This window comes from Sinocyclocheilus anshuiensis, unplaced genomic scaffold (genome assembly GCF_001515605.1).
Source record: "Sinocyclocheilus anshuiensis isolate Anshui unplaced genomic scaffold, SAMN03320099.WGS_v1.1 scaffold551, whole genome shotgun sequence".
Taxonomy (NCBI): domain Eukaryota; kingdom Metazoa; phylum Chordata; class Actinopteri; order Cypriniformes; family Cyprinidae; genus Sinocyclocheilus; species Sinocyclocheilus anshuiensis.
This window is the reverse complement of record NW_015548222.1, coordinates 731,569-746,406: the sequence shown is the minus strand read 5'-3', so window position 1 is coordinate 746,406 and position 14,838 is coordinate 731,569. Positions and strand designations below refer to the sequence as shown.

Genomic DNA, 14,838 nt, shown 5'->3' with positions numbered 1-14,838 from the left:
GAATATGGATATTTTTCTTACAAAAACGTATCTATTTGCTACAGAAGGCCTTTTTTCACCCCCCGGAGCCGTGTGAGACACTTTTTTTTTTTTATGGATGGGCGCATTTTAATTAAGTGCTTATGGACTGATGCATGCAACACCTGCTGAGTGCCAAGAAGCAGTTCCGGGCGGATAATGTATGGAGGTCGGCTTTGCGCATGCGCCGCTCAGAAGTGACACGCGCGGAAGCGCACGGGAGAGATCAAAACAAAACAATGGTCACTAATTAGAAGTACAAAACGAGGATTTGTGAAGAATGTTGGAGGATTTTGATATAAGCCAAGAGGAGACTGGTTTTCCTTTGCTAAAGTAAGGAAACTTTGCTTCCTTTGCTCCTGTTAACAAACGTTGGTTTTCATGAGACTCACCGGCACACTGCGCAACGCTGACCTCATACGTCATCCGCCCAGAACTGCTTCCAGTTTACAACAGTGAGCGCAAGCTAGATTAAAGTGATTATTACGTTTTGAATATGGATATTTTTCTAACAAAAACACATCGATTCGCTACAGAAGGCCTTTGTTCACCCCCCCGGAGCCGTGTGAGACACTTTTTTTTTTTATGGATGGGCGCATTTTAATTAAGTGCTTTTGGACTGATGCATGCAACACCCACTGAGTGCCATGAAACAGCTTGAAAGATCAAGACAATTTTTAATATAACTCCGACTGGATTCGTCTGAAAGAAGAAAGTCATATACACCTAGGATGACTTGAGGGTGAGTAATTTATGGGCTAATTTTCATTTTTAGGTGAACTAACCATTTAACTTTTATAAAGATATCTCTTTGGATTTGAGACTTTAGTCTTTGCAACTTTACAGATCTTCTTTACGCCAAGAGCTTGTAATACTCCAAAGAGAAAGGAAAAATTGAAATCGCATCATATGACCCCTTTAAGATGGACAATATGCTCATTTGGGATGCAGCCTATAAGATCAAGATTAAGTTTTGATCATTTGTAATATGAATAAAGGTGTGGTACTGTTTCTGGGACTTTTGACTCAGCATGAAATAGGTTAGGGAAGGCGGTTTGCGGCATGAGGTGCTCTACTAATGGTCTCACAGCATTTCTGAGAAGAAACATCTATATTACTTTTCTGACAGTAACTCTGGTTTCTGCTGGACCTGATGGAGAAACAGACAAGCGCTGACGACCACAGCCCCACTGACCTGTTAGCACAGAATGAACGGAAGGCATCCCATAATAGCCGTGACCCCAGGGAAACTTTGAAACAAACCCCCTCAGAAGACCTTTGAAGCAGAGACCCCCCATGAAGCACACGCGTGTGCAGCCTGGAAGCCGGCATTTCCTCTTCTTTTACAGAGTTACTGTGTTTTTAACCCTGTTTGTTTGTTTAAGCTGCTGAAACATTGATGCTGATTGTTTAGGTGGCTTTGAGTAAATAAAGATGGGACGGCTTGAGTTGATTTGTAGCTGGGTTGAGACACCTGTGCGTTGCTTTGACCACACTGAGTGTGAGAGTCTGTGTGTTTGCGTGTTATGCAGATCGACTGGAGTGTAAAGACAGGATACACGGCCCTGTGAGCGACATTATGTAGCATATATCACCCAGCATGAGGTGCACAGAAAAACACCACAGAGTGCTCATGAACACAAACATATAGTATTAAGTCACGTTCACAACAAAAACAAAAACAATAACTATAACCAGGGCCTAAAATTAACACTTTATTATTATTATTATTATTATTATTATTATCATCAATATTATATAAATTAAATGTATTATTATGAAATACTTTACAAAAAATTGTTCTGAAAGTGATTCCAACGCTATTGTTTGTCTGTGTCATTATTATTATAGTTGTGGTGTGGACTTCACTATTCCCACTGAATTAGAATGATTATTAAAACTATATTTTTGTATGACATCAGTCATTATTGTATGGTTAAAACTACAGACATGAACTACAGACATATAACAAACAAAACCATCTGATACTAGAACGGTCTATGAAGACCAAACATCTGGATTAATACGACACATTTTGCTTCTGTGCTAGGTCACCACTACATCTCTATAATCTGGGTTTTGAAGTAAAACGAGTTAAGAACCACTGACATACAGTTCATGCCACTATGAGGTGCTTGTAGACTTACTGAAGTGCCCAGATACTGCAGGGAGATTTCTCCAGCCGCTGTCCGCAGCAGGCACTGCATTCAGAGACAATAAATAAATCATTGAATACAGTTGACCAGTCAGAATCAAATACTCCATAGAGACTCATAATAGGTTGAATTATTGACTCTGCATCAGTGGTGAGGCCAAATATTCTCCAAGTTGATAGATTTTTGTTTTTGTCTATCCAACAATATTATGGATATATAATGAATGAACAATCCCAATTAGGGCTACAACATCAAAGTCAAAAGGATACATTTATACTAAATATAAATGTAAAAAATAAAATATAAATAATACAAAAGCTTCATAGTTGAAGACAATAATTATAATAAAAACGACATGAAATCCTACATTGGGACTCGAAATGCTCAATCTTTTTGGACATTTGCAAGAACCATTCAAACAAACCAATTCACCAGAATGAATCAGGCTACATGGGGTCAAACTAATTAACCCAATACTCATTCTGCACACTGCATTCATTAAACAGCAGTCGCAAATCTTGTGAGCGGATCAGCAAAAAAAAATAAATTCTTGTATATACGTATTTATAAAAATACACTTTCCAATGTATACACAACAGATGTGGTTAATATGCATTTTTATTTCCACACCGCTAGTATATTCTGGCAGCTTTGATTGATTGAGTTGACCGATCAGCAATCTGGGTGGACCAGAATCACCCTGGCCCTTATGTGGCATCTGGACAGCTGGATTGATTGGACAGTTGCAAAAATGCATGTGTAAATATTACCACTTCAGGTGTATTACTTATCAATAATTCATCATAACTTTTCAATAACAGACCAGAGTCAATTATTCCCTATATACAGTGGTGCGAAAAAGTGTTGGCCCCCTTCCTGATTTCTTTGTGTTCACTTGTGTTATCTTTTACTAATATTTAAATTTGTTTGATGATCTGAAACATTAAAGTGTGACAAACATGAAAAAAAATAAGAACTCAGGAAGGGGGCCAACACTTTTTCACACCACTGTATGCATATGCATGTTTGTAAACCTGGAGAGTCCTGTGTTTGCCGTTGATGGTGATGGGCAGCAATGCTGAGGCCAAGTTCCATTCTCCAGACACTTCAACCTTCTCTCCATCTATCTCCACCTAAACCAACAAACATACACAAGGTAGGAGTTAGACGGAGGACAAAAAAAGTCCATGTTATAATTGAGTTACTCTGTGTGTGAGAGAAAAGGAAAAAGAAACAGTGAGAAATCAAATGTAAGTTTCTGAACTCATGTAAGGTCAGTCAGTAGTTTCTACACCCAAATCCACCTGATGCCTGTTAGGGGAGGTGGGGGGTTTCATGTTAGTCTTTTCTTTTAACCAGTGTCTCTGGTCAAACTGATTACCCTCAGCCCTCAGACACTTGTCTAAACAACAGTTCTGAATAATCCGTTCCATTCCCAAAGCATGCTGGGACACTGGAACCTCCAGGGCCCTCTCTGGAGCAGGGGGTCCAGTTTGATGTGCAGTTCTGGGAGAGAAACACACATCCAGCCCTCAGCTGTAAGAGAAAGAGAGAGAGGGGTCCACAGAGATCAGGTGAGGCCCCTGAACCCCCGAGGCTCCTTTTATCCCTGACTGAAGGGCCACAGGTGTCTAAACACACAGTTAGTGAGTGACGTCTTAGGGAAAGTGTGAGAGCGGCCGCTCTGTGAGGGTCTTTCGGTAACAGAAGAGGAAGACACACAGATCCTAAAGTGATTTAGACTCAAGAGTCGAGGGATTGATTTCAACGCAAATATCACCACAAAGAACATGAGCGTTAGCGAGGGAGCAAAAGCGCTCACTGGGAGTACTATAACAGAAGCAGAGAACATACCTTCTCACAGAAATCAACTGGATAAGCAGGTTGAGTTATGACTTAATGAGGACAATATTTGTTGAAATTGTGTGAAATCTGACATCTTTGCTTATTGGAATCACGAAAGCTTGTAAGTCAACCACCTGAGCCACAGAAAAATGTCTTGACAAACAATAAAAAATAAATGAATAAATAAATAAAGCTTGCAAGAGCACTTCCATATTAAATGTAATTAAATTAGACAAAATATAAATACTGGCCATTCAATATTGGCCTGTCTATTGTCGGAGACACTGGGACAGGCTCCTGAATCTCCCATGACCCTACACAGGACAAGTGGTTTGGAGAATGGATAGAAATAAAAAGTTAAAGTAAAAGTAAAATAGAATAATATACAAACACTAATAACAAAACAAAACAAAACCTTAAATACACTTTTTACACATCTACTTTTGAATGGTCGTACTGGAAAGATTAGGTCCAGATGGTGTACTTACTGTGTGGAACCTGTCTAAGCTAACGAAGCTTGATCCCTAGTTTAGGATAATGATGTAAATGGGACATGACAATTATTTTTATTATTTTTAGGCTTTGACAGGAACGACAGGAAATTATTGAAGAGAGAGAGAAGGAATAGGATGAGGACACACTACATGTCAGAACTCACATGAGCTAATGTATGAAGTCTTGCACCACAGCTCCTACTGAGATGTGACAAGAGATGTAATATTTTGAACAATTTCACTCACTGTATAGTTGTTTCCAGACCGAGACACACCCAGCATGTGAACGCCTTTATCAAGTTCCACACACAGCTCCCACCGTCTGCACTCTGCAGGAACAACGGACACCCTGGAACACACACACAGACACAGAATGTTTATCATTAGTCATAATGGGCGCTTCAAATACATTGTCCTTCTCTCTATTTAAGTCAATCACAAATCTCTCTGTAACCATTTTTAGCTATAAAGTTTATTTTCTTCACAGATGAATTAAACCCCAACCCGCACACACACAAGCCACCTGGTTACCGGCTGTTTGACTGACAGCTAGGAGACCTAAAGTAAATGTAATAGGAGGAATGCAGTGTTTTTCCACTGTGGTGGGCTGCATTCACTACAAAGAGAAAGCCCACCCCCCACCAATAACTTTTGGGACACATAAAAAAAGAGAAAATAAAGAGACAGTGGAGGGGGAAGCTGGAGAGATGTTTAGACAGATGGCCTCTCTGCATCTTTTTTTTCAAAAGTAAATTGGTCGCCTTTTTCAGATGAAGAATAATTATGACTGTTGCATTGGCCGAGTTCGAGGGGTACATTGACAACCAATTAATTTACAATTAAAAGACCATTACATTAAATACAAGTTCTTTTTTGTGGTTACACTTTGAAAGCGGTTTGATAGTTGAATGCACTAAATGTTTATTCGCAGTGCTGTACGCTTGCCTGCTGGGCTTCAATTGTAAGAAGATTACTGCCAAGCGCATTTCCTGTTTGTTTGTACATTAGGAGGTTATTGTCTGAACCTTGTATTTAACTTGGTATATTGTGTTAATGCCTGGAAAAGTAGAAGGGGGATTTACATAGAAATATAAGGAGAAATTTGGATCATGGTGCCCCTGAAGCATGAGCTATCTTTTACAAACACAGTGAGATACTGGACTGCTGCAGATGTAGAGCTGGATAGAGAAAAGATCCTGTTAGATTATTCATTATTACGAAAGGTTAAACAATAAAGATTTTGTCTGCTGGCACTTTCAACACCTTTCTCACATTTTCCAACATTTCTCCAAAACAAAACTGGTCTTTTTTCACCATTTTTGACAGAAAACTCTATTTATATTTTTGTTATATATTGTTTCCTTCAAAAATCCTAACGAAAAAAAAAACAAGCGAATCTTTTGTTTTTCCTTTGCAATAATTGCTTGACTATACAGCTACAATGTAACTAATGTGATACACACTTTTGCTGAAACATGATGCCTTATGGTGCAAAATATTGCCGATTGTTCAGAAGTTTCTGATGCTACTAAGACTACCATTTGTTATACTCACAATTTTGCCAAAACATCATTTATGTGAACTAGCTACACAGTTACCTATTTGCAGCAGTAGAATTTATCAAACAAAAACATTTGAAACATTGTAGAAAACCAAATAAGTTTCATAAAAACAACACATTCGCAATGAAATTAAGATTGTTGTCAGTGTGTTGTCATTGTGGAGGAAGCGTTATTATGGACTCATTTTTGCCCAGAAGTAGCAGTTTGAATAGTTACAATGTCTTCACATGTTAATTGATGGACTGGATTCCTTGTGATGTTTTTATCAGCTGTTTGGACTCTCATTCTGATGGCACCCATTCACTACAGAGGATCCATTGGTGAGCGAGTGTAGTAATGCTAAATTTCTCCAAATCTGTTCCCAAGAACAAACAAACTCATTACATCTTGGATGGCCCAAGGGCGAGTAAATATTCAGTAAATTTTCATTTTTGACCAGATCACGGAGGTGGAAATCTTGCATGGAAAAATTAAAAGTAAACAATTATCCACACCACAACTATGCTGGAGGATGTGTGGTCAGGTTGATGTTGACCACCTTCATATATTCTGGAGTTGTGCAAAAAAAATGACCTTTTTGGAACATGGTCTTGTTGGAGTTTAAAAAGATTTTAGGATATGAAATACCAAGAGATTTCACAACATTGTATCTTGGAAATTTTACAGACATCGTGTTGAAGGAGGATGTATATCTTGTAAATATATTAAGTGTAGCATGTAAAAAGAGCATTATCAGGCGTTGGTATAAGCAGGACACCCCCTCACTTAGTGAATGGATAGAAATCGTTAAAGAAATGTACAACGTGGAAGAATCGACTTATTTTGAGACTTAAAAAGGACTTATTTCTAAAATATTGGAAGAAATGGATTGAATACTGTAATGTAAATAATCACTGATTATAGATATTGTACATGTGTAAATATATATTTACACACTTGTTACAAAACAATGTATACCCCCCTATTGTATTGTATTGTTTGTTTTCTCTCATTTCTTTTTGATGTAAAAAATGTTTTCTTACAAAATGTTCCATAAAAATAAAGTAAAAAAAAAAAAACATTTTTGGGTGAACTACTCCTCTAATGCTCATAGAGAACTTGTAAATGGTAATGTGACTGCTTAAATAAATGACAAGTGTGTTGGTGTGTGTAATCCAGATGCCCCATCTGTCTCTCACCTCAGATCTCCCAGGAACTTCTGAGATCGGAGCTGTGCTGCTACATAAAGAGCCGCAGCCGTAGCCAGCAGCTCCCGTCGCTCTCCTGCTGTTAACATGTGACCTTTGAACCCATCAGGATACACCTCCGGGAGAAACTTAGTGCTGATATCACCAGACACAAACCGAGAGTGAACAATGATCTCTCTCAGTAAAGGAATGTTATGGGTCACACCTGTGCGAATGAGAAAACTGGAAATGAAAGAAATGTCGTGCATTTGAAATATTTTGTCATTTAAAAGTTATTTATGCAATGTACCTCTGATGACATAATTATCAAGTGCATCTTCCATTTTCTTCAGAGCTTCTTCACGTGTTTTACCATATGTGACCAGCTAGTCAATGCCAACAATAATTAATCAGTGGACTAGTCTGACAGTTTAAATGAAATGAGACTGTTAAGATGGTCTTACATTACTATTCTATTACCTTAGAAATCATGGGATCATAGTAGATACTGATGTCACTTCCTTCTTGAATTCCACTGTCTACTCGAACCTTCAAGAGAAAAGCAAAATAACAATTATCATTCAAAAATTGAATTCCCAAAAATTTCATGCATGAACTGGCCTGCATGAAGAGCTTTAGCAGTATTTCTAAAAGTATTTAAAAATATTTGTATTTTTCATATCGCCTCCTTCGCAAAATGTGTGCCCTGCATTACACCTGATTTTTCAAAACAAAATAATCTTTAAAGCAAAAATCACCAGAACACAAAACTATAAATAACCACCGAACACATCACACAATGTTATCTTTTTGGCCCTGCCTATAAATGAAAGAATAATTAGTAAATATCGTCAGTGATGTTTGCTTTCTTTAGACATTTAAACCTCATCCGTGCATGTCTGTGCGTGTGTTTCTGAAATAAAAACATTTTGCTCATCCTGTCCTGAGCAGCTCCCGGAAACCAGCCATCTTTCATTGAAGAGGATGTGTTTTCCTGTTCTACCTTTATTGACTGATGTGTGAATCTCACACACAAACACATTTATAGAATATAACTAGAATATAATGTTACAATTAGCCCCAGTCTTGCAACCTAGATCCTTAAATATCTGTCATTATCATTGTAAATACCCATGTTAACTTTTAAAACAAAAGATAAAATAGATACAAATTTTAAAGGATTAAAACTTTAGTCAGCAACATACCTCAAATGATACCAATTACAGTTCACTTCATGTGAAGCAAATACACTTCTTTTCCTCGGGCAGAGAAAAAAGTAATGTTTTGAATAAGTGTCATTACTCTAGCTTGGTTGTGATTCAAGCTGTTCCTATTCTCCACAACACACTCACACACAAGAGAACAGAAAAAAAAAATGGCCAAACAGATCTGAGTACTAACATTGGGCAGGTCAAGTGGCTCCTGGTACTGTGACAGCCGGCCAATGGAGGGGAGACCAAATGATTTGTATGGATCCTGAAAAATAGCGAGATAAAGAGAGGAAATATTACTTCTCAAATAAAACACAGGAAACAAGAGCTCAAGTGTCTGTCTTTAAAGTTCATGTCAAACTGTGGCTCAGTTAAGCTGGGTTAACACAGTCTACTTGGTTTCTCTCCTTGTTGTCGGGCATAAACACTTCTGCAATCCAGACTGGGTCATGCCAGCACGTGTCAACATGATGAGATGAGACACAAGACCCACACTGGGCTGGAGTGAGTTCACTGAATATAGATGAATTCAATATTCTCATTATCTGAATATGTGTTATTCAGGTTTATAATCTAATAAATGTCGGACTATAATAATCCTGAGCACACAAAAGACAGGTTGTTAGACACGGATTAAGGTGAGTCCAGGATTAAGCAGATCTGTTGAAGGAGTGAAAATGCTACGCATCCCACCTAATCTGTTTTTAAACCGAAATGTAAAGGAAAATCATCTTAAAGCTGAACGTTAAAGCATTCAATGTCATTTTATGGCAGGATAATCCATCATCATGAAGACAAATGCTTTAATAGGACAGGACCTACTGAAGATTAGAAACAAATATGTGGGCAAATCTGTCAACAACATGTCTAGATCATGAGAAAAACAGACAAAAATGGCTGAAGCTTAATGGTCATGAAAATAATGACACACAAAGTCAATTAAATTCATTTAGGATCACTTATGTAAAACAATGTAGCTTTTCCTTTTTTTCTGGGGTGAAATGTCACCTGGGTATGTTATTTACAGGTTTCATTAGATTATCCTATCTACCAAACAAGTGCTCTGAAATACCAGATATGGGACCAATATGGGGTGATATCTAGAGATTTAATGCTGTTATCTGATGAGAAAGAACTTAAAATTAGACATTTACAGTCAAACCAAAAAATATTTAGACACGAGATATAATTTTTGATATTTTTTACTAGTGGGTGCAGGACACTATATTTCATTTGTGTAGTTGTATAGATTAAGTAAGGATAGCAAAATAAAGTAAATTGTGACATATTATACCCAAAACTTCTTCATACAACGGACTTCCAGTAAAATTGATAAAAATTTGGGACCAAAAATTTGATTTGACACTTTGACCTGACCATGTTTTGTTACATACCTTTCTATCAAAGTTAGCTGACATTATCAAGATTAATTATTTCTGACACAGTTTAACTCATATTTTATTACCATTTTCCAAACTATAGCGAATAAACTGTGATAATGTGTGAAATGTTGGAGGTGACTGAATAAATTTTGGTTTTACTGTATATACCCGTTTATGTAAAACCAAGAAGTGAAGCATTTTTTATTCACATTATAGCTGTTTTAGTGTGTATTTTAGTACAACTGGAATAATTGTTATTTGTACGTTTTAAATCTTTCTATAAGTTTGGAATAGTATTTGAGTTTAGTTTTCACAGCAGTTCTGTGTTTATGATCTCCCAATTTGCATGATCTGCCCATCATTTGCATATGGCAAAATAACTCCTTTCATTTGACATCCTCTTGTTATATTCTCTATATTTAAATTAATACATGATTAACTATAGTAGCTTACAAAGAGCTGCCCACAGCCAACACGCACACACTTATCTGTTGGCAGAACATGCATTGCTAACACACAGACGTTCATACTCAGCCGCTGAGAAGCACCAGTAAAATAGCTGGGTTATGACCCACGCCTCCGTACAAATACAGCAGCAAAGCAAAGCAGTCTGCAGTTTCTGGCAGGTTGCGTAACAGGTCATGTGGCTGCTGGCACCTATCATCACCACACCCCAGCAGCTGTGAATCCCGCTGGCACGCACAAGAAACGGAGGAAGCTAGAGTAGCGTTTGGAGGATCAATTTAACGATCCTTATTTGAATAACATTTATTTGTTAGATTCATACCATTAGATGTGAATGTCAGAATGATAATGTCTTGGTGTATTTTACAGTTTTTTTACTACATTCATGGGCTTTGTTTTAATTGGCATGCTTAGCATTTCATATTATTAAAAAATTGTTTATCCAAAAATCATTTTAGGTCCAAATCTCATTACTTTTTCTTCTGTGTAATAGAAAAAGGATAATATTTGAAGAATTAGCTTGTTTGTGCTCGTTTTCCCCCTTGCAATTATAAAGAGCTTTAAAGCTTCAAAAAAATGTCACACAAGCACCATAAAAGTATGATAAAACTACTCGATATGACTCATGCATTATACTTCAAGTCTTTTGAATTCTTAATCCACCTTTATGAGAGGAACAAACTGAAATGTGTTAACTTTGCAGATCGTAGTCGCATTCTCCTTATTTTTATGGTTCATGTTGTTGCTACTGCGTATTGAAAGTGTTGTTGTAGATTAATTGCTTTTATGACTCACTTTCTTTTTCTTTCTTTTCCTCACGTCACCAACCCAGGAGAGCACATTTACGACTGTGTTTGGAACGCTTGAAATCCCTCGTGCCCTTAGGACCAGACTCAAACAGGCACACAACCCTCAGCCTACTTATGAGGGCTAAGGATCACATCAAGGTATGTGCCAACATCCCATTGGTGGGTAATATTGTTTGGTGGCATGAAAACATATTTTAACGCTGGGTTGTGTTGAGCACGGGCATTTAGCGCATTTAGCGAGCACAGAGGGGGGGCATCAGGTGAGCAAGCTAGTGAAACATTGCACGGGAGGTCTGCACGGTCTGCACACATCCAAAAGAGCAAGCTAGTGAAACATTGCACGGGCAAAAGAGAAGGTCTGCACACATCCAAAAACGTATTTTAAATGCAAAATTGATTAACGTGCGCTCGAAATACTTTTTTCTTTGCGAAACGAACATTTTCTCCACAAACTCAGATCGCGCGCGTGCAAAATGCACTTTTGTGCGCTCAAAATATGATCTTTTGCGCGCAGAATTGTGGCAGAAATGTAAGCCCATAGAGATAACAGCGCAGGCGCCGACGTCACAAGCCAAAACGTTTTTGAAAATCTTCACCCTGGCAGGCGTTTTCAAAAATGTTCGGTTTCAGTGACCTGGTGCTGCATTTGCATGTGGACAAACGGCCTAACCGGTTTTATGTTTAATATATCAAAACATTATTTATGCATTTGTAACTGCAGGTTAAATCATTACATGTCCCTCTGAGCTGCATTAAACAGTGTGTAAATACATCTAAATGCTACTTCAGATGCAGCTTCTGTTTCCTCTGCATTGCAGATTAATTTTATTGATACTGATTTAATTTGCTTGGTAACAGCGCAAAGGTCTTATTATTCTAATTCATTGATTAAATGTAAGAATTTGACTCAAACGATAATGGCTTTATAAAGGTAAAAATGCCCATAAAAGGTAAAAATCTATTTTAACTTATTGGGAAAGATTCATTTCTATCAGTGTGAACTGACCACCACACAGAATATGAAGAATATCAAAAACTTCAGGAGTCAGCTGTCCACGGTAGTCCTTAGGATACCAGCACATAACACGTAAAATATTGTCTAATTATCGTTATCGATAAAATCCCAGAAAATATCGAGAATTTTTTTTTTCTTCACTATCGTACACCCCTAGTGTCATGTAGTGCTTTATGTGTGTGGTATTAGTGCCCAGCTCGGCTTTGTAGTGATTTTCCCTTCTGCTTGTAGGTCACTAAGATTCCTCAAATAGTTCAGCAGCAGATAGTATCCTCACCTCAACAGGTAAGCGTTTTAGTGTTGTGCTTTGTGTTTGATTGCTTAAATTTATTTGGTGCTTTTTTAGTGAACATGAAGTCAAAAATGACCTTGTTTCCTTTCGTTGTGTTAGTTCCTGATTTCGTTCCACCTCTGAAATTACTTGCCTTTTTCGCTGATTGTTTTTTGTGTTTGTTTATTTAATTTTTTATTGAATATAATTAACATACACTAGAGTTCAAATGTTTGGGGTCAGTAAGATTTGAAAGACTTTTATACTTTTATTTGGCAAGGATGCATTAAACTGAACAAAAGAGTCAGTAAAGACATTTATAATGTTACGGAAGATAACTATTTCAAGAAAATGCTGTTCTCTTTAAATTTTTATTCATGAAATAATACTAAAAATGTATACGTTTCCACAAAATAATCAAGCAGCACAACTGTTTTAATCACTAATAATTATCATAAATCTCGCAAATCAGCATATTAGAATGAAGGATCATGCGACACTGAAGAATGAAATAATGGCTGCTGTAAATTCAGCTTTGCATCACAGGAATAAATTATATTTTAAAATATATTAAAATAGAAAACAGGGTAACACTTTAAGGTGTCCTTGTTACGCATGTGAAAGGAGAATGTAAGTGTGTGAAAGCAAAAATATATGTATGTGAAAGGAGAATGTAAGTGTGCGAGAGTGCCAGAATGAATTATGGCTTGTACGGCCCCTCATATGTATATATATGTATATGTATATATATGTGTGTGTATGTATGTATGTATGTATGTATGTATATTAGTGCTGTCAAACGATTAATCGCATCCAAAATAATATATATAATATAATATATACATATATGTGTGTGTGTATATATATATATATATATATACACACATACACATCAACATACATATACATACATATACATACATATATATATATATATATATATATATATATATATATTCCTGTTGTAGTAATACTTTCAAAGGGAATATTTAGACATGTAAAATTTATTTTTTGTACTAGCGCACGAAAAAATGTAAATAACCATCTAAAAACAAATGTTTTTGAGAAGCACATAATGTGCATAGAATTTTTTAGACTTTGTGTACACTACTGTTCCAGTGTTTGGGAACGGTAAGATTTTATGCTCATCAAGGCTGCATTTAGTTGATCAAAAGTACAGAAAAATTAAACCGTAATATTGTGAAATACTATCAAATTTAAAATAATTGTTGAATAAATGTAAATATATTTTAACATGCAATTTTTATTATTATTTTTTATATATTTGATGATAGAGAGTTTAAAAAACAGCATTTATTTAAAATAGAATTTTTTTGTACCATTATAAAATGTCTTTTTGTCTCTTTTAATCAATTTAAATTTTTTTTTTTTTTTGCTAATTAAAAGCATTATTATTATTATAACATTTGAATGGGAGGGAATATTTAAAAGATTCACATATGACAAAAACTATATTTTGTACAATAATAACTCAACTGACAAGATATTTAAAAAAAAAAAAAAAACTCTGACCAGCAGTAATTTCCTGATTATCTGTTGATTTTTTTGGTCATTTTGAAACATTGGCCCATGACTGATCTCAGAAATACTAAGATCTTTAGTCACTGTATTGATTGCTGGTTTACCTCAGCATAGACTCTGCTCTCGACGGCCCAGCCATTTATGGGTATGTCAGACTGTTTGTGCTGGAGTTTGTAGCCCTTTGCAATGCGGATCATCTGCTGCACCAGATCCAGTCCTGTGATACACTCAGTGATGGGATGCTCCACCTGAGTGAGAAAGACATACTCACAACATGAACCACTGCGTACAAATGTAACCGTACATGCTGCATCAATCTCATTTTACCAAAATACGCAAAAATTGGAATCTATCACCAGAATTAAAAGGCTACAAATTACCTCCCACCAAACGCACTCAAACACTAACACAGGTGTTCAAGAGAGTCTTGTTAACCAGACAGAGCCGCTAACAACTAGTCATTAACCCTGAGCGGAAATATTAAACCCTTTTCCTGCCTATGCTGCCCCTCCTCATTCTGCGTGTTTTCCTTTGGGAGGTCCACACTAATGAGCTTTCATTTCATTACACCAAATACACAAAATAATGTTCTTTTTAGCAGCATCATATGACCCCTTTAATATGAACTATGTAGCAAGGAGATCAGTACATAACACGCACATGTGTCGTTTACATGATGCGGATGCAGACGCATGCGTTGTGATATTCTCCACAATGGCGGCACACCACACAAAAAGTATTTTTGTAGCTTCGTAAAATTACGGTTGAACCCCTGATGTCACAAACTATTTTACCAATGTCCTTGCTACGTTTCTGGACCTTGATCGTGTTAGGACTCTTGCTGTCTATGGGAGGGTCAGAGAGCTCTCAGATTTCATCAAAAATATCTTAATTTGTGTTCC

At 36.7% G+C, this 14,838-nt stretch overlaps 1 protein-coding gene across 1 annotated transcript in view; it reads right to left on the bottom strand.

Annotated features, from left to right (window-relative positions):
• Positions 1-14,838, bottom strand: part of LOC107654247 (propionyl-CoA carboxylase alpha chain, mitochondrial-like) — a 56,432-nt gene that overhangs the window by 10,245 nt on the left and 31,349 nt on the right. The window contains exons 12-19 of the mRNA XM_016441257.1: positions 14,041-14,218; positions 8,643-8,717; positions 7,722-7,790; positions 7,552-7,627; positions 7,254-7,467; positions 4,760-4,862; positions 3,209-3,307; positions 2,166-2,219 (exon numbers count right to left, since the gene is read on the bottom strand). Of these exons, the coding sequence (XP_016296743.1) occupies positions 2,166-2,219; positions 3,209-3,307; positions 4,760-4,862; positions 7,254-7,467; positions 7,552-7,627; positions 7,722-7,790; positions 8,643-8,717; positions 14,041-14,218 (868 nt within the window). The remainder of the gene's footprint in view (positions 1-2,165; positions 2,220-3,208; positions 3,308-4,759; positions 4,863-7,253; positions 7,468-7,551; positions 7,628-7,721; positions 7,791-8,642; positions 8,718-14,040; positions 14,219-14,838) is intronic.